Source organism: Lissotriton helveticus, chromosome 1_1, assembly GCF_964261635.1.
Source record: "Lissotriton helveticus chromosome 1_1, aLisHel1.1, whole genome shotgun sequence".
Classification (NCBI taxonomy): domain Eukaryota; kingdom Metazoa; phylum Chordata; class Amphibia; order Caudata; family Salamandridae; genus Lissotriton; species Lissotriton helveticus.
In genome coordinates this window covers 1,000,514,272-1,000,534,830 of record NC_136057.1, presented here as the reverse complement: position 1 = coordinate 1,000,534,830, position 20,559 = coordinate 1,000,514,272, and the positions used below count along the sequence as shown (strand labels likewise).

The following is a 20,559-nucleotide window of genomic DNA, read 5'->3' as shown; positions in this document are numbered from 1 at the left end:
GAGACCCTTTTAGAAGTAGTTCGGTGTTAACAATGGTGGTGATCTGATGAGGTTTGTGTTGTATTCTGAGCTCGGTGACTGTCTACCATTCTGTTCATACAAATATGCAGGGACAATTGCATGAGTGCTGCTATTGGTCTAAACAGAATCCCCAAATCATGCATTTCAGAATTTCTTTACTTACCCTTTTCCACCAATTACCAGCACAACTAGCAGGCACCCACTGAAACATGAGTAATTTTACTTCATCCAAATGCTACATTTGGCTCAGTAAAGTGGCAAAGTTGACTCAGTTGTCTCAATCATCAGGACGGCTTCCAGTTGGAGGATATGGGCAACATCCATCGACATTTGAACACTTTGAATGGGCTGGCAGTGGTCAGCAAGTTGGCCCAATGGAGGCTGACAATCGGAGGCAATTAAGTGCATTTTGTCAGCTCTTTAACTTGTCAAATAGTGAACTGTGGCAGTCTGTCCTCTGAGGTGCATTTGATTGAGTCCAGAGTGGTTCCTTGTATTCTTGTGCATTGCTACAGCTCCATAAGTATGCCCATCAGATAATAGACTACTCGTCTTTTTCCATCAATTGTGACCACTGTGCCCTCTGTCCTGAGGCTGAGGGAAGTTATGGGTGCGTACTTATTCCTGTAAATGTTTAGTTACCGCTTGTGCCAGGATATTGTTCAGGCAGAGAAGAGAGATGATGGGACAGTAGTTGAAACCTCTTTGGTGCTTGCGCTAACTTGATGTCATGTTCTACCTTACTGGGAACCCAGCCAAACCGAAGAGAGTTTTTTAAACAAGACTTTAAGATTCATGCTAGTGGCATAACTAACTCTTTGAAAGAAGCTACAGAGCAGAGTCCAGTAGGAAGGTTGAAGGATTCAATCTTGGTTGTTATTTTATGGATTTTGTCAGAGTTAGACCAAGCAGGTGGTTATTTCTTAAATCATTGTCAGGAAGCTCTTCACCATGGTTTCTGTCAATGCTTTTTGAAGTTTGGAGCACGGCTCCGTCAGCATGATAGAGCATACATCAAACTGTTTTCTTTTTTTATTTTAAAAAAGAAAATCCTGAAGCGGGATTTTCCTTATTAAAATAAAAAAAAAATGCTCCCCTCTCCATGAGAGTCATCTCCCATGGCAGGGGAGCATTTAGCAGTTTTAACTACCCCTTAGCACCAGGATTTCCCTGCGGTGAAGGGCAGTGAAAACCAATGTGTAATTCTGCCTATCTAAATGAGAGGTCTGCCTCCGACAGTCTTTACTCCATAGGGCTGTAGGAGGGTTTAATCACAACACAGACAGAGTAGTCTCTGCTGTGGGTAAACCTAAAGTCTGCTGCTTTTAAATTGGGACGGCGGACCACAGTCTTGGTGGTATGTGTATACCGTCACCGTTGTGATGGAGAACACATACCAGCAAGATTTAAAGAAGGGCCTAAGTAACAAGTATTATCTTTATCCAACTTGTGTTATTGACTTCAAGTGGATGAAAAGGAGAGTCGGCCCCACTGGGAATACAACCTGTACCTTGTGGCCTACATAAATATTTTGTTATTAGCACAGACAATACTGAGAATGTTTTACCAGCATGGCAAAAAGGTACATTTTCAAATTATTACCCTTGTGCTATTGCGACTAAAATATAAAATGTACCCCAACATAACAGTCCAAGTGAGGAGAGATGCCCGACCCAATTAACGCTTGGCCTCCTCTCTATGCACAGATTTACGCATTCATGGATGCGCTGGTGGCTGAGAACCCAGGACTGGTCAGTAAGATCCAGATCGGCAAGAGTTACGAGGGCCGCCCACTCTATGTCTTGAAGGTAAGTGGAACCCAAAGATGTAACTCATACTGCATGCAATGCAAGGGAGTCTGTCCTAATGTAACTTGTATATAATCATTGTCCATGGATATCTGGTTAAGATACAGATCTTCAGTGCTCTGTTTATTGAGGGACCTTGCAACCAAAAATGGTGCCATTGATAATGAAAAACATATTCTGGGTCGAAAATCCTGTGGGCATTGTTTAGAGTAGTGATTTCAAAGTATGGCAATTCTTGAAAGATACATCTCAGTACTAAAATGCACTTTGTTTTATCAGATGCTTCAATAAACAACCCCTCGGGATGGAGAGTTACATAGCTTTGGACCCTTAGCACTAAAGGGAAGCAGTCCCCTTCCGTTGATACTGTGTTGAGATGTGCCATTGCCCCAGTATTATCCTAGGGGACTAAGAGGAATTTTAATTTCTAGTGCTTCAGCACCAAAATGTGAAGTAATATTGTAGTGATCACATATCTCCAGATAACAATGTCCCTAAACACATTCAAACAGTTGTAGCCAGCCCTAAAAAGCTCAGATCCTCACTAGTGCCACCTTATCTTTACAAAAAATACTCTAGAGATGCAGGCCGCCATATACAACTGAAAGGAGAGGTTCAGGGGTATATTAAGAATAATACATTCCTTTCAGTGGCATCGACAGATACTAACAAGCATTGACATAGCCAATAGGTCTGGCTTTTTGGATCGTATAAGTATTTAGCCATACAACAGTTGATGTTGTTGCACCAAGGTTATTATGCTGCATAACTAAATACTTATAAGGTCCCAAAGGCGAGACCTATTGGCTATGCCAATGCTTGTTAACAAAGGCAGTATCACTAAGAACGATAGGGGACTGGGAGACTACACGTTATATAATCTTGTTGCATTTTGACCCAAAATGCAAAAAAAATCTCCTGTAACCCTAATGCAATTTTTTAATAAACAAATGTTATTGGTTTTTATGACGAAGTCAAAAAGCATCAGCTATACAACCGCTGCTCCCCTATGCTACTCCAGTTGACCACAATTGTAGGACAGCATTTCAAGGCACACAGATCCCAATGTGGAATTTGACAGTTCGTAGTAGTCCCACAGTTTCCCCCAGATCTTAACAAATTTCTGCAGACACCCCTGGGACATTACCAGACCATATGGTATGGTAAAAGTCTGCCACCAGTGACTGGCAACAAGCACATCTGGGATCAGAGAGGATACCAGCGTGCCCCGACCATTTGGGTCACCTAATGCGTTTTTAATAATTTTGGTATCTTTTTGCTGATTACATGTTCTATATTTTTGTAAAATGGCTTGGGGAATTTACTGTGCTGTTCACTGAACTTTAAAACGGTTAGTGCTTCAACATTTCTGTGGAAAGTGCTTGAGGTTTGTTCCACAACTTCCAGGTGCAGTGCACAGACTCTCTTGGAATCGTGTTGTGACCTAACCAGGGTGTTTTTTAAGTTGGTTTGGGTACCCCCTTCCAAAATGAATAACTATTTTTCTTATGCGATGTTTTCGGGAGAACAAGTGGCAGGATCCGTAGACAACTTTGGGCCTCTGAACTTACTCGTTACAAATTAAGCACTGTGATGTACGGACTGGCTTTGTGGTGTCTTTTGTTGCTCGTTATGATGCTTTAGAATATGAATACACATATGTCTACTTGGGCATAGATACATTTTCTGTAGTGTGGGGTATACGTGAATAATACAGAAAGTCTAAAAAATAAATGTGTAAAAATGAAAAAAACACACAAACGCAACATTCTGAAATTTCATGTCCAATCCAGGGTTTGTATGTGCATTCTGGGACTTGTATTTCCAATTTGAAAAAGTGAATCCGTGGATAACAAACCCCCGAAAGCAAATTAAAACAAGCCCTTGTGAAATGTGTCCTGGCCAATTTGACATCTCTGTTACTGGGCGGTTACTCAGCAAAGCAGAACACCGAGCCTCTGCTTTTGCTTGCTCTCTACTCGAAAGGTAAACGGTGCGATAGCAACTGAGACTGGAGAAAGGGGGCTGGGATTGATGTGGCACCAATGCACTTACAGCTCTGGGGCCAGGGTCGGATTGGGATCACAATTCGGCCCGGGCACTGACGAAAAAAGTGGCCCACATTCAAGAGGCGTGGCCCATATTTAAGGGGCGTGGCCCACATTTAAGGGGCGTGCCCTTTCATGAAACACCATTTGCACAGACAGGGAATGAAAGGGGGAGGATACTGTTCTTGCACAGGACACAGGGCCAAGGTGACAATGGCCTACATGCTGAGCAACTAAAAAAAATAGCAAGGCCCCTTTCTGTCACAAAATTATTCCAGCCCTCCAGCACAGGAGCACCTGAAAAGCAGCAAAGCCCCCGCTATTACTAACCTGCTTAGCCCTCCCCAGACCTTCAGCTCAGGAGCACATGAACAGAGGTAAGGCCCTTGCAATTAGTAAATTATTCAGCCCTCCAGGCCTCGGGAAAATGTCCTGGTAGGGGAGCACAAAACACAGCTTTCTGGGTCATCCAAGGTAGCCGGGTAGCCAGGGGGGAGGCTGAGGTGAAGCTGGTGCATGGGAAGTGCCTTCCCAGTGTGTTCTGGCAGTTTGAGTGTTTACCATTTACTGTAGTATTACCCTTGTACCTGTGTATGGTACCCTTTTGTAAGTTGCACACGTCACTTTTCTCTGGTATCACACTGTATGCTACCTCTCACTTTTGTTTGCTTTAGATACTTGCACAAGTGCCACCATTGCCTACGTAACGTTTGTTCTTGTGCTGGAGTGTCTGCCATTTATTGCAGTATTATACCTCTACTTGTACTTTGTACGCTTTTGTAACCTGCACACATATCACTTTTTCCTCCTGTAATGTACCGATTGCTACCTCATGTATTTTAGTTGCTCACTATTGTCACTTTTGATTCATGTAACTTAACGTTTACTTTTGTAATTTGTCCACTTGTAATTTTTCTCCTCATGTATTATTGCTGTTCCTAGTGTGAAGCGCTCTGACACCTTCGGGTAAAGTCAGCGCTATATAAAATCGCATAAATAAATAAAATAAAAAAATTCAAAACATCACCTGGCCCCCACAGCAAGACCCATTCTTCCTCGCCCACTATGCCCTGAATGTGAAGGGCTGTGGGCGAGGTGTTAAGACTAACACCGTTTCTGGGCTGCATGGGCCCCAGGGGGGCCGAGGTGAAAATGGCTCAAAGGCCTGAGAAACACCTGGCCCCCAGGGAGGCCGATTCTTGCAAACAATCACCCCTCCCCAGCCAGGCCTCAGCTTGATTGCTTGGCAGGGCAGGGGTGAAGGAGAGGCCACAGCTGACAATCGTCCGGCCACACAGCGAGGCTGCTTTCATTTTCTCTGTCTGTCTCCGTGCACTCTGTGGGCTGGTTTTTTTTCTCCCCTTTCCTAGTCCACTCTCTGTGGACTGGGACAGGGGAGAAAAAAACGGCCCACAGAGGGCACTGAGGCACCGGCCCTTCGGCCCATGCCCGAATGCCCGCCTTGCCAATCCGCCCCTGTCTGGGGCGCAGTGCACGAACAGCTAATGCAAGAGACAAAGCAGCAAAAAAGCACGTGTCTGGAGAGGCACAGGCAGCAAGGGTGGGTGGGGCCGTAGTGCGGGACGGATATTTTGCACAAGAAAAGGTGTATGGAGACTGGAGAGGGGACATTGTGCGCTAGTATCTGCCTGCACCACGGGTATACAGAAGGTTGGTATGAAGGTTGAGGAGATGCAGCCAAAAAGGCATACACTGGGGAACAGAGTTCGAGTTCTGGTGTGGGCTCAGCATTACCCTTGATTCCCTCCCACCCTTCCTTGGTGTTGTGACCACGTCCCCCCTACGACCCCACTTAACGGAACTCTGCCTAAGGGAATCTACAATGTGTGTATATATATGTATAGTGGGATAACTCTAATCACTAGTATAGGCAGTAGACCTTTGTACCATCTACCGTTCCTATGTGAGTCTTAGAGTATATCCAGTCATATCGCTTCCCTATGTATATAGAGATAACTCTAATCACTAGTATATGCAGTAGACCGGTGTGCTCTCTTCCATTTCTATGTGACTCTTAGAGTCTATCCATTCGTATCCCTTCCCTTTGTATATGGAGAACTCTAATCACTAGTCTCCTATGTGACTTTTAGAGTCTATCCATTCGTATCCCTTCCCTTTGTATATAGAGAACTCTAATCACTAGTATATGCAGTAGACCTTTGTACTATCTACCATTCCTATGTGACTCTTAGAGTATATCCATTCGTATCCCTTCCCTATGTATATAGAGATACCTCTAATCACTAGTATATGCGGTAGACCTTTGTACTCTCTACCATTCCTATGTGACTCAGAGTATATCCACTTGTATCTCCTCCTTGTGTGACTTTACATCTTGTACATTTGCAATCTTTTCCGTGTGTATCCTGTTTTTAACGCATGTAATCCTAAGTCCTTATGTTTTTCAACTGGTTCTTATGTAAAGCGCTCTGACACCTTCGGGTAAAGTTCGCGCTATAGAAAATCGCATAAATAAATAAATGCTATGATTCTGAGCAAATCACCTAATATCCCAGTGCCAAAAATATGAATTGGACCTTCTGCACTGCAATTTGGAACTCATCTAAAGCGCTTCAGTGCGCTATATAAAACTGAAAATAATTAAATCAAACGAGTGGGGGTTGCAGTTGGGGGGGGGGGGCAATCGAAACTGAACCTGGAGATAGGGAATTGGAGCCTGGTGCCCGCCTGCACCAGAGACCTGCAGCAGGGTTGCACTGGTTGTAAGGTTTGAAGCAAACAATAGAAACCGAGCCTGGAGGCAGCAGACACTGGCTCCCTGGCCCGGCAGCAGGCACTACACCCGCAGCAAGCGGAATACGGAGGGAACTCCCATTTCGTCATCCGCAGCATACCCCAGTAAAAACCTATTGCTTGCATAAAGAACAGCTGTATAGAACCACCAGTAGTGCCGAAGAGAGGGTACAGTGCGGGAATCAGCATTGCATAAGCTGTAGAGTGCATGAAAAGGGAGGCGGGACTAGAGTTGTGGTGCTCGGATACACTGAGGTGTATCTTCAGTGACGGGTGGGCCGAGAAGTGTTGGTGCATGTTTTTAAATGTTTATGGACTCAGTTAGGCTGGGAATGATGGAGAAGAGATAAATCGGATAAGTTAATTACATTAACAGACAGAGGAGACCTGGGTTTAATACCGGCACAAAGGGACAGATTCATCAAGCGAAATGCGCTCGCAAAAGGGCCAGATTCTGAGAATCTGGCCCTTTGCGAGTTCAATTTTTGCATTTGGGATTCAACATCCCAAATGCAAAAATCGCTAATAAAGAATTCGCAAATATGCGAGGATTAGCATTTAAGGAATCTCTATTAGAGATTCCTTAAATGCTTTTCATGAAACATTTAAAAATTGCGAATTCGCAATTTAGGACCGCTATTTACCACAAAGTCAAACCTCGTGGTAAATAGCGAAAAAAATAGAATAAAGCACTTTAGTGCATTATTCTCTGTTGCATGTTACACACACACATGTCCTTTGGACATGTGTGTGCGCAACACCTGTGTAATGTTGCATTTCAGGGGTGTTACAGGGTGTCCTTTGGACACCCCTGGCACCCTTGAAATCGCATCCTTATTTGCGATTAGCAAATTGCTAATCGCAAATAAGGAATAACTCCCCATTCATTCCTATGGGCCTGTAGGCCCATAGGAATGCATGGGGAGTTATTCCTTATTTGCGATTAGCAATTTGCTAATCGCAAATAAGGAACATGTAGGAATCGCAATATTTATTGCAATTCCTACATGAATCCCGTTTTGCAAGTCCTTAATAGCGATTCCTTATGAATCGCTATTAAAGACTCGCAAAACGGGTCTTTGATGAATCTAGCTGATAGTCTACAATTCTGAGAAAAGCTCTACCCTCCACCTCCCCTCCCCCCCATATCTCCGCTCCTTGATTATTTTTGCTTATGTTAAATGGTTTCGAGTTCTTCAAACTAAACACAGAGTGCCGCATAAACACCTGACTCGAATTTTAAGTCTCAAAAATCGGTGTGATTATTATAATACAGTTTTTCTATGATGGAGTCTACCAAGAACAAACAGACAGCACAATATTATGCTGCCAAAATACCCATAAGTGGAGACAGGACAGGTAGGAAGGAGGGAGTGCCACTTTCGTTAAAGTTCTATTAAGAAACGTATTAAATATTCGAATGCGCCTCATTTTACTTAGGGTGTGGCTAAAGAGCGCCACCTGCGTTTATTACTACAAACAGTCAAAGTAAGAATGCATGCGTGTGTTTAAATATATGCATTTAAGAGAGTCCCGTATATAGGTCGCTCATATTGGCTTTATCCCAAGGCTGCAGATATGACGGAGACTGGACAGAGACAAAGCGAGTGTTTCTTTTGTGAAAAAAGACGTGAAGACATACTGGTTAGGAAGCAATCCACACCACGTACACACGCACATTCCGTAAGGTGTACCACAGCTTTCTTCCTTGGAGTGCTCAACCTGTATCTACTCAGTTAGATAAAAAGCGTTACTGCACTCTACCGAGCGCTTATCAAGCAAGCGCTCTTAAGACGACGTATATCACTTCAACACCCCCCAAACCCCTCGTTCTCGATGTTCATGCGCTGGCTATAACCTACATGAAGTGTACAGGTAGTAACGCCGTCTTTGCCCCGTATCACACCCCACCACATGGTGTTCACCCAGTGTAATCTTTAATGGCCGCTGTTTAAGCGATGCATACAGTAACTGGCAGATATGGCATATCTCCTGGAGTCGGGCCTTCTTTTCTTACTGTTAATCCAAAATGTGCAGCTATCTATGGCTGTTGTGGGCGGCGAGGGCTGGGGATGGGGTGATGTTATAGGGGCACGGCCGCTATTAAAGTAAAAGCCCGGTATCGGACGCTTTAAAAAAAAAAATAAGCGCTCACGCAGCAGCAGGGGGGAGAGATTCACTTTCAAGAGCGATAATTGCGAGCAGATGGTCCGCGCGCTCCCGCGAGTGGATCTCCTGACGTGCAAGCGTTGCCATTGAAGGCAATGGCAATGCGTGCATGTGCTTGGCTGAAAAGCCAAAGCACTAGGAAAAGGTCGTTTTCCTTTGCAGCGCATGCGCTGCGAAGGCTCGACCTAAAAACACAGTCAATTAGTTAAAAAGTGACTGAAATAAATACAGATCAGGAAAAGCTGTGAAAGACCAAGGGGAAAGCTGTATACCAAGTAGGGTTTGAGAGTAATGAGGAGGCCTGAAGTCACCAAGTGTATATTTTAATAATTTCAACCCTCTAAACCGTAACACATTGAAATACTCCCCGATGGAGTGCAGTACTTCAGTTTATAGTTGTCTCCAGAGCAGCTCAGGCTACGTTTTGTCTGCTTTGGTCTTACTTTTCAACAAGGAAACCTCTGGGCGATCTATAGTTCCTATATCAGACATACTACCCTTTTTCTTTACAGTTCAGCACTGGCCCCAACCGCCCAGCCTTCTGGATCGATACTGGCATTCACTCCCGGGAATGGGTCACCCAAGCCAGCGGAGTGTGGTTCGCCAAGAAGGTACAGTATGATTGACCGCAGTTTACTGGGTGGGCGCTGTTCGACCGGATGGATGGCTATGCTGTGCCACACCCAGTGGCAACGAGTGTAGTACATCTTATAGGAAGACAACATTGATTGCATGAACTGGTCTCAGTGTAAAAGAGGGAATCGTGTGTTTGGTGGAGTTGGGATGATGAAGACTTCAGAAGGGTGGACCCGGGTTTTCGATAGTGGCCTGCTACTCTGCATTCTCAGATTGGTGGGGGTCAGGGGAAACATTCTGGGATCCTTCAACTCTTTCTTGGAGAAGCCACTTGGTGTCAAGCACCAAAGATATTAGAAATATGTATAAATTTGAACATAACCCGACAGGTGACCCACTCGTTGGCAAATCAGCACCTAGTTTAGAAGTTTAGAAAAAAATTGAAGGTATGTTTGCTTCTATTGGTGAAACGGCATTGACTGTAGAGAGGGCAACGTCATCCTTTGTGTAGATTCCTAATTTCTCAGACAAGACAAGCTTGGCTTGTCTGCAGGAGCCTGAAATGTATCTGCTTTAATGGCCCGCCATCCCAACCGTGGACATTAGAAGAAGACACCTCTACCACAGGGGTAGATTGTACAATTGGCAATATCTCTGTTGCAAACTTTAGTTATTGCCAGACCGTCATTATATGAAAAGTCCAAAATAAGTGCAGTGTATAAGTAAACAAATTGCAATTAGTTATATGTATATATGTAAAAAAAAGTTGTCAAAATATACATTTGGCACATATGAGATCCCCAATATGCATAAGAGAGAAATTAATAGCTGCATTTCTTGGTGCGCAGTTCCAGTCGTGGACCAGGAACTGGCACCCAGAGATGTCATGACTTAGACTGCCTTTGTTCACTAGTGATGCTCTGTTGTTCTCCTTTCAGATTGTTGATGACCATGCTAACAATCCCAGCCTCTTGAACAGCATGGACATCCTCCTGGAAATTGTCACCAACCCTGATGGTTATGCATACACCCACTCATCGGTACGTTACGTCAGTGACAACTTTTTGTGATATGAAATACCAAACCAAAGTAACGCATTCTGGTACAGCTCATTTGAAACAAACACAAAGTGTTGTGTCATGGACATTTCCACTTACATGACTGTAGAAAAGTTTTCTTTCAATGGGGTACAGTTGGAACAAGACAGGGTACACACACAGACACACACTTGTCTCACTGCTCCCCTTAGCTAGTAAATCCACTGGATCATTAGAGACACCAACAGTATATGTGTTCCTTATGAGCCATCATGTATGTATGGCAACAGCAATTGTTACGTCTCCCATACAGACGCTCAGTTTGTACCCAACTTCTTGTTCCACCACCTTTGTTGGGTTTTGCCCTTCCCTCTGTGGTTCCCTTCTTGGATTTGTCATATTCCATATCTAGTGCTCCTGGTTAGCCATTTCACTCCCATCGGCTTCATCCTTCCCAGTGTACCAGTGCTCGCAAAGCGTCAAATAGCTCTCAGGCAGGATTCCAGGTACGCCCCTGGAACAGTCCCTGTCGTGTGTGTCAACATACTGAGGACAAAAAATATCCTTGGGCCAAAAGATTGTGACCTAAATATAGAGGTCCAAAATATTATGAAAGTAAGTGCACATCAGTGAGTCTATGTTTACTAATCTTAACTCCACATTTACGTATTTTGAAGATGTATATGAAAAGTCAAGGTACATATATGTGGAGGTACATATAGTAAACCTATACTTAAGTTCACAATATTTTTTTTACTTAATATTTAGTTCCCCATCATATTTTATGGTTAGTATTCTGATGGAATACCATCACAGTTAATCAGCAATATGCAGGGCAGACTCTTGTGCAGAGACATTTCTTCCTCATGAGAATTAACATGTTTGAGACCACTGAATGATTCTTACCCACATCCTGCTTCAAATCCCCCAGAGTATCTCAACTGCAGTCAGAAAAGGATATCAATCAATTGCTGGCATTTCTTCCACCACAGTATTCCCCTCCTGTTCAAGCATTCTTACGAGAAATGCCAGGATTTTCCATTACCACTCATCTGAAAAGTAGCCTGGCACTCACTTTTGTACACATTTGACTTGATTCTGTGGCAATGTGATCATTGGAGAGCACAGTGATGTCACATCTGACCATTGCTTGTGTGCTCGCACTGGGACAATGAACACCAACATAATGTCAAATTGGGGCATCGTGTCACATCGCAGTTAGCTGCTGCATTGCACAATGAAGATACCTACTACTAGTAAGGTTCTGCGCCTTACCAGCACCTGTCTAATAGACATGTATGGAGAAAGGAGCCATGGGGTGACAGAATTGCTTGTGATTATAAATGGGACAATACTAACACAGAACCTCTCCTCTATGATCAATTACAGAACCGCATGTGGCGTAAAACCCGATCCATCAATGCCGGCTCCTCTTGTCTTGGTGTGGATCCCAACAGAAACTGGGATGCAGGCTTTGGAGGTAAGGTGCACTTGGGTATTTTACATCCTTCGTCTTCAAGTCAGTTCTGTTAAGTTGGGAAATACTGAAAGGGCACGCAAAGCATATATATTTAAGGAAATTTGGAATAAGGTTCATTAGTAAGGATGCTGAATAGTGATGTGCTGCAGGAGTTCATAATATCATAAATAAGTCAGCGAAGTGCTGTGTCCACAGTGAGGGAGACAACCTTCCATTAAGCAGTAATGTCTCTCCCCTGAGTGGCGCTGCCTTCCAAAGAGTAAGGCAACTGTGCCATCCAGCGAGAGACACTTCATATCAAGAGTTAACCAACCACTGCGATAAGTAGTCCTGATTCGAATGAGTGATACTTCCTTCCCGGGACTAAGCTGGTGTGCTTTCCAAAGAGTAGCACAGTTGTCCACTGATTGGCCCTGCCGTTAAAAGAGTGAGGCAACCTCCAGTAAGTCAAGTGGTAGCACTGTCCAAAAAATGAGGAAACCTTGGAATAGGCAGCACTGCTTTAAAATTGTGGCTCAGCATTCCATTAAGTCAGGTGACCTCACAGTTAATAGCACTGGCTTCAGGTGAGTGACACCACATGTCTGTACTGGTGCATGTGTGCTGGGGAAACAGTCTACAGGGCCTGAGGTTGTCCACAGAAGAACACCAACTTCATTCAATGAGTGACCCCATCTTCCAAGGACAATTATTTTCCAATAAGTGGCACTGCCTTCTAGTGAGAGCCAGTGCCTTCCATTGAGTAGCATTTCATTTAACTGCATTCCACTGCACTCCAGTGTGGGTCACAATCACCCAGTGCATGAAAGAGGTCTCCAGAGAGTTACATTACCAGCCAATGAGTTGTCAGTCTTGGATCCGAAAGAAACAGAGCCTTCGGGAACCCACCTAGCAAGGGGAATCCATGCATTTGCAAAGCATCCACAGAACAATGCTTTTTTTCCTCCACAGGTGCTGGCGCGAGCTCAAACCCCTGCAGCGAGACCTACAGAGGACCAAGAGCCAACTCCGAGTCAGAGGTGAAGGCCATTGTGGACTTTGTCAAGTCTCACGGCAACATCAAGGGCTTTGTCTCCATCCACAGCTACTCCCAGTTGCTGCTGTACCCCTACGGATACACTACTGCACGCCCTGCTGATTACCAGGAGCTGGTAAGGCCTGATGTGTGTTTAGTGTGTTATCTAATTTTCATCTAGAGCCTCTTACGCATCTTTACTGCTTTTGAGTTTTAGGAAATGGGCACAGCTAAAGATCCCCCTGGAGGGAGAATAGGGAAGTCAGTTTGGAAGAGGGCGACACGAAATTAAAGAGACAGGTGTCATATTTCTTAGATAATTCTATTAAAATACAGCGATTCTTAGCATTTGCGAACAGCAGGTTTCTTACGGGATCACACCCCCTCCCGCCCTTGAGCAATATTCCTGCCGCCAAAAGAAAATGTCAAAATCTAGTTCCACTATGGTGTCGCCATTAAACGTTGTCAGGGTTTGGGGCAGGAATGATGGCTGCCAGAGGCGAAGCCGAGAGGTGCCATCACACCTGTGTGCACCTCACTGCTTTCCATACCGTGGCATCTCTAGACATGATTATAAAGGGGATGGGCGGCGGGGCACACGAGGTGCTACAGATAAAACGGGCGCACATGCACACACAGACAAACACGCACACATATATATTCTACATTAGGATATGTAGTTTCAAAGTAAAGTTAGCATTACAGTAAGGGGCGTACAAGTCCCAGCATGCAAACACCGGAAGGCTTGGTTGGCTCCTGCACCCTTGTGTAAAATCATTTTCTAGATATGAGCAAAATTTGCTGAATACCATGGTGTCTCAGTTAAAACTTTAGTCATGTACTTGTCTAATATGTATATGATTTTTAATTAACCGAGGTTAACTGGCACGCCCCTTATTATTAAGGTGACTGGATAACTCCATGCGACCAACAACGCAATGCTCTAGTCCTGGGTTTTCATTTGACTACACAATACTCTGTGTTTTTCTTCATTTCTATGAATTACCACAATTAGTCTACACCACCGACTGCAAGTGTTTGTCAAAGGAAAGCCCTGGACTGCACCATTAGGTCTTTTTGACATGGGATCCTCTCGGAGTTTTAGGGAGGGAGTTATATTGTAGTGACAACTTGAAAGCTTCTAGTCAAACATGAATTCTTTACAAAATGTCAAATCCTCATTCACCGAAATCTGATGCAGGCGTAATGCCAAAAGTCCTTGGCAATCTTCTCCAAACGTCGTGACTTCGTCCCACCTAAGTGGTTCATGTAACATACCGCCGATACATTGTCCTTCCACATTAGGATACAACAACTCACCTTGTGTGGGGACAATGTGTGAATCACAAAGGACCCCGCCAGTAATTACAGACAGTTGATGTGGAGCGAGTGTTCCTCCACGGACCACCTACTTCCAGTCTCTACAGAGCCGCAATGGGCTCGCCAGCCCCAGTGGCTGGCCTCCGATTCTGTTGTCACTTATGGGGTTGAAGCAAAGATGACTCTGCTGTTCCAGGCATCCATGTGTTCTAGCCACCAGGACATTTCCGTCCTGACCTTCTCCGTCAAGGAAATCTGTTCGGAGAAAGACAGACCCTTGCGATGATTGGGAATTTTCTTATGCTGGAAGAAGCCAGTAATCCCACAAGGCGAGCCAGGGTTCTCAAGGATATAGTCGGAGAGACAAGGGCTCTCCTCAACTCTTTCTTGATGGACAACCTTTTCTGTAATGGTAGGAGAAGTTTGGCCCGGACAGAGTCCACTTGGAAACCCAGATAATCCATAGCTGAGATGGCACCATGACTGACTTCTCCTTGTTGAGGACAAACCCCAGATCCTGAAGGAGACGTCCCGCCCAAGATAAATAACAGAGAACTGTTTCTCTGCCTTGTCTCTTGACGAGAATATCATTCAAGTAAATGATCAATCACACCCATCTCTCTCGAAGGCACTGTACTACCGGCCGAAGGAGTGACCGAAGGGAATGGCGGTGAACTTGTACAACCAATGTTGGCATTGGAATTGCAGAAATATTCGATGTGAGGCGAAGATGGGTACCTCTAAATACGCATAGATTTAAACAAACCAGCTAGTTGCCGTTTTGCAGGAGATCTGGTAATAAATGTATGCCCTCCATCTTGAAGTAGCGATACACAATCCAAAAGTTGAAGGCTTTCAGGTTGAGTACCAAGCAAAAGCCCTGATATTCTTGGGAACCAAGAAGATCGTACTGACAATCCCGTGGGATGTAAGGTTGTCTCTGTCGCTGCCCCTTTGGTTAGGGAAACATCCTTTACAATGAAACTTTCACCACACGGTACTATTACCACGCAGGTTTTACAACGCAAGTCGTTACAACGACTTGCACTGGAGGGCGCTGTAGGATAGGGAATAGTTAAATTACTATCCAACACCTTCCCTACTATCCACGGGGACTGGAGTTGGAATAGTAAATTAAACTATTCACTATCCAGTGCCCCCCAAAGCAAGTCGTTGTAACGACTTGCGTTGTAAAACCTGCGTGGTAATGGTACGCGTTGTGAAAGCACGCGTTGTACCATCATACATCCCTTTGGTTATGAGGGATTGAACCTCTTCGTTTATGAAAGACCTCTCGGTTTGGGAAAAATGGAGAGGTGGCGGGAGCTTTCCCTGACGAGGAGCAGAGTGAAATTCTAGTTGAAACACATGTACTGTCTGTAACACCCATGGGTCTTGCAAAATCGTCAACCAATTGTGATAAAACAACTGAATCAGTTCCGCCACTGTAACCTCTGATAGAGGAAGAAGGCTCACCTGCAAAAGAGGCATCTGTGGTGTTATCTCCTCTACAGTAACCCCCACGCTGGACACAACCTTGTCTGCCTCGATTTTGTGTGACTAGAAGTTTGAGTAACGTTGAGGGGCGCCCCCTCCTCTGGGTGCATATCCATATGTGGTCTGTTGGAAGGCACGGCCTGGCGCTCGGCCACAATAGCGTCCAGCCCTAACAAAAAGGCCCCCGTTAAAGACCTTCAAAAATGTTTGTTCCTTTTCTAAGGCCAAAAAGTTTGACACATACTTTTCCAAATCTTTGACAAATTTGTCACCGAATAGCAACCCGTTGGCCAATGTGCCAGCCTCAGTGAAGGCCAACTCTGTGAGTTGAGGTCGATGCGTATTAGAATTGACTTGCGCTGCTTGGAGTACAAGGCGCAATTGGAGTAACCTAAAAGACACAAAGCCCTCGGCGCCCACTCCACTACCTCGCCAGGATCCAATTGGGCATGATTATCCTCAGCCTGAACTACCAGATCAAGTATTTTAGTGATCGAGCGGAAGATGTTGAGCAGTTTGCCTTGGCAGCCCCACCAGGCTCTATCCAGTCCATTCTTGGGGTCTTTTAGAATTTCGTAAGGAACGTGGCCATGTTGGACTCGAGCTCTGGTGTAGCCACCACCTTTCCCAGCAAATATGGGTGCGGGCACTCTGAACACAAATGTATTGCATACCTCCCTCTCAAAGCCCTGACGCAGATTAGCTTGTGCATAATGTGCCACCTCCATACAGGGGACCCATTCTGTGGAACGAGATTGTACAGTCTCTCTTAGGTCAAACAACAGGTTCTTGTTGGGTGGTATACCAGGTCTCACATGCCGCACTTTGCACTTCCGTTTGTTGGGCAGTTCAGAATCCTCCTTAATAGCCCCCCTATCTGAATGGGAATCAAAGGAAGAAGTGGAGGGATGCGCCATGAAGGTGGAGCTCTTAGTGTTTTCCGCACATTCGGGTGCTCACTGGGACCGGTAAAAGGGCTGAGAACCTCCTCATGTGCAGCGAACACAGTCAGCGAGAGAGGACAGGACGCAAAGCGCGTCTCGCATTGCTCTGAAGGGGTCTGCGCTTTACTTCAGTGCATACATTAAGCAACTAAATATCTCCCACCTAGTGAATGGGATGCAGACCGCAGAGCCTAGAAACACAGAGAAGTAACTGCACCATCACGGTTCTGAGCTCTGCTGTCAGTATCACATTAACTAAGCAGGAGTTCATGACTAAGCCTTAAGTGGAAGGAGAAAATGTGCGAGGGGTCTCTAAAAGGGTCGTAGCTAGTGTAATTAAGAGGGTGGCTTAACCAAGTAAACTGAATTTCTATGAATGACACAGTGTGCCACCTAGCATATGTTTGTCTTCCTGTTAAAACTTTCTGTCAGTGCTTCCATATATATAACGCAGCAACTGACCTACATCTAAAACAGCCAGGACTACAGGCCTTGTCAAAGGTTATGATCTTATAAATGGGTATGAGTGAATTACGGTTGTTTTTCACCGTGGGGTTCTGAGTGATGTCAAATAGAGGAGTGAAGCTCGAGTTGTCTATGATGCCACTCAGAACCCCGAGTTGAAAAACATCAGAGAGCCCTGTCAGCCTGGAAGCCTTTTATGGCATCACAATAGTGGGTAACGAGTTTTGTTATCAACTGTTGTGATATCATAGCAAGGAGTTAGGACTTCCTGAAACTGAAATAAATGACAAAGGCTCTCTATGAGAGGCATACGTAAAAACAATTTTGTTGTCTATAATTATTAAAAATAGTTCAGCTCTGAAATTGTGAAACGTAAATTAGGAGTAAGTTAGGAGTTTAGAAGGGGCATTGCTCTTTGGAGTGTCTCAATCCTGTTATGTTCATTCTATGTTAGACATGTGTGCCCTTTTCACTCAACTCCTCGTCCATCTTCTCACTTCACCACCCAACACACAATGCGCCCACTCACCTGTGAGCACTACATTTTCTTTTACTTTTGCCTTGTCATATTGTGACAACTGTGTACCTCCTTTACCCACATTTGCAAAGAATCACAATTGCAACTGGAATACATGCCCATTGCTCTGTGCGCTCTGCAGAGAGACCAAAGATTGGAGGACCATTTATTCTAAACACCTTTCTGAGCCACTGACAAGCACTGTGAGAAATTGACAGGGCCTTCAGCCTCAGCTGCAGAGCTGTCAGTCCTGGCAGTTATAAACACCTGAAAGCGACTCAGTTGAAAGTATGTACTACAAAAGAGTAATAGTATGCTGCAGATACACAGCATGCTGGAAATAGAAAACACTCTTAGTGAATGCAAGATTAAGTAGAACGTGCGAAATATAAACAGGAACTAAATGGCGGACATGGATTACATGAACATTTTTTTCATTGATTGTTCAGAAATCCATCCGTATTTTTGCCATTACTGTTAAGGACACACATATAGCACCCAATAGGGACACATTTAAATATCTAGTTTTAATTTCTGATTTGTCTGAGACCCTGAGGTTCCGGGCCCACTTAAAGACCTGCATTATGAGTTAATGTACATACTGTAGATGGGGAAAAAAGAAATACACTGACCCTCCTGTGTCAGCACTGCACAAATAACGGGATAATAATAAGGCCCCCTTTATTTCACCAGGTGGGCCCCATCCATTTGAAATATAATGTCATATTAGACCACTTGCAGGCTTAATTGATAGTATAATGCCACACTAGCGCTTCTAGACATTTGAATACGTAAAACTCGCACTTACACTACAGGGGCTGTTTCATGATCTTGTTTTCTGCACTGCGCCACGCCACCGCAAAGGGGTCTGTGAATTCATGTTTTGCATTTTCAGTGCATACATTAACTTGAAAAATCTCCAAGTTAGTCCACGGGCTGCTGACTGCAGAGCTTGGAAACACAGCAGTAATTGCCTCTTTGCGTTTCCAAGCTTTGCTGTCAGCAAAACATGCACTAGCTAGGGGATTTTTCGAGTTAGTATATGCACTGAAGACACGAAAAATAATAAACCCATAGACCCCTTCAGCATCGGCATAGCGCAGAACACGGAATCGTGATATGGCTCCTCATGGGTATGAGCTGTAGAGTGTCTTCAAATTGGATCTTGTAAACTCAATTCTTTCAAGACGATAATAACTTCTATGTTCTGAATTCAGTTAAGCGCTTTAAAGGAGGCATCTGTTCTGACAAATCAAAACTTCAACCACACACGACCAGTGATCTCCAGAACACAAACTGTGCCAGTTGTTTTTCCAATGCATTAAGAGTTTCACTCAATTCATCAACATTTCATGCTGCAAAGTGAAATCCATTTTCATAACTAGTAGATGGGAACAAACGTCATCAGGCTCCTTCCGTGAGCTGGTTCTTTGGGCACCCCAAGTAACTTCTGCTTTCTGGTTCTTCCCCTAGGATCAACTGGCTAAGAATGCCGTCTCTGCTCTGTCGTCCAAATACGGGACTAGGTACCAGTATGGAACCATCATCACCACCATCTGTAAGTCATCTTGAGTTTGAGAGTTTGCTCACTGGTTTGTCCCTATTATTGTGTAGATACCAAGGTACCTTGAAGGAGCATGTTTACCACTACCTTCTTTTCAGAGGAATTAGATGACCAAGGAAGTCAGAAACACAGTTTGAGGTTTTTTGTTGCCTGCATATTTGTCTATTACCACGGCCACCAGTTTTGCTATGACCTCTAGTCTGTACAGTAGTAAAGTGCCCTCATCACTAATCCGTTTTACTAATTTGGTAGATATGTTCTGGCCTCTTACAGACAAAAAAGAATAATCCCTGGACAGGTAGACCCAATTTAAGGATAAGGAAAGGGTGCATTGTCAACCCTATGGTGTGGGGTAGTGTAACACGGTAGCCTAAAAGGTGGGCTCCTTGGTCGATTAACATCACTACTTCTGTTTCAAACATAGATCAAGCAAGTGGAGGAACGATTGACTGGACCTACAACCAGGGCATCAAGTACTCATACACCTTCGAGCTGCGCGACACCGGCCGCTATGGATTCGTACTGCCAGCCAATCAGATCATCCCCACCGCAGTGGAGACCTGGGAGGCTCTTCTTAAGATCATCGAGCACACTCGGCAGAACCCCTACTAAAGAAGAAAGCACAATTAAAAGGGAGAGGGTGAAATAAAGAATGGTAATACGGATAACGCTCAAACGCCCCAAAGACTGAGTTGATCCTGTTCGGTAAAACTAGGACTGGACAGATCACAGCAGCCTATAGAAACTACAATGGAAGCGGCTGCTGCTCAAAATCACTTTTTGTATTGCAGCGATTAAACATCACAACCTATACCTTGATTTCATGTTGTCTTGGTTTTCATTTCCTAATATAATCAAACATGTGACATAGGGTCCGCTGCTCCAAAATTGAAAGCAGCACAACCAATAAAATAAACTTTGATAAATGTCGGCAATTAAACAAAAAAGAATTGAACAGCATTTTGGTGTTATAACATATTTATATATGAGGCATGCATGATTAACAATATAGCGAATTTCATACCCGAGCATTACAGCAATTGCTACTGCAGGCCAACCAGTTAAGAAAAATGGAGCAAAATGCTCTTCACTAGTCAGTCCAACATTCTTGCACAAGGGCAAACATATCCTGGCAGACAGCAGTGCAGAATACCAGGCATGGGAGATAAAACAAGCAAGGGCAAATACAATAGGTCTAACTTTAGAAAGACATGAGTGGAAAATAAGGTTGTTGCCAATGTTTAAGAGAATCAGCCAAAGCAAGAAAAAAAAAAGAAAAAGAAAATGGCCAGTTTCATTAGTAATAGAAATTGGCGCAAATTG

General features: G+C 44.3%; 1 protein-coding gene across 1 annotated transcript in view; it reads left to right on the top strand.

The window, feature by feature from the left end:
- LOC144819793 (carboxypeptidase A1-like) overlaps nt 1-20,055 on the top strand; it is a 31,266-nt gene extending 11,211 nt beyond the window's left edge. The window contains exons 5-11 of the mRNA XM_078677542.1: nt 1,728-1,829; nt 9,334-9,432; nt 10,336-10,437; nt 11,824-11,914; nt 12,866-13,065; nt 19,146-19,230; nt 19,661-20,055. Of these exons, the coding sequence (XP_078533668.1) occupies nt 1,728-1,829; nt 9,334-9,432; nt 10,336-10,437; nt 11,824-11,914; nt 12,866-13,065; nt 19,146-19,230; nt 19,661-19,848 (867 nt within the window). The 3' untranslated portion in view covers nt 19,849-20,055. The remainder of the gene's footprint in view (nt 1-1,727; nt 1,830-9,333; nt 9,433-10,335; nt 10,438-11,823; nt 11,915-12,865; nt 13,066-19,145; nt 19,231-19,660) is intronic.
- Nucleotides 20,056-20,559: the final 504 nt, after the last annotated feature.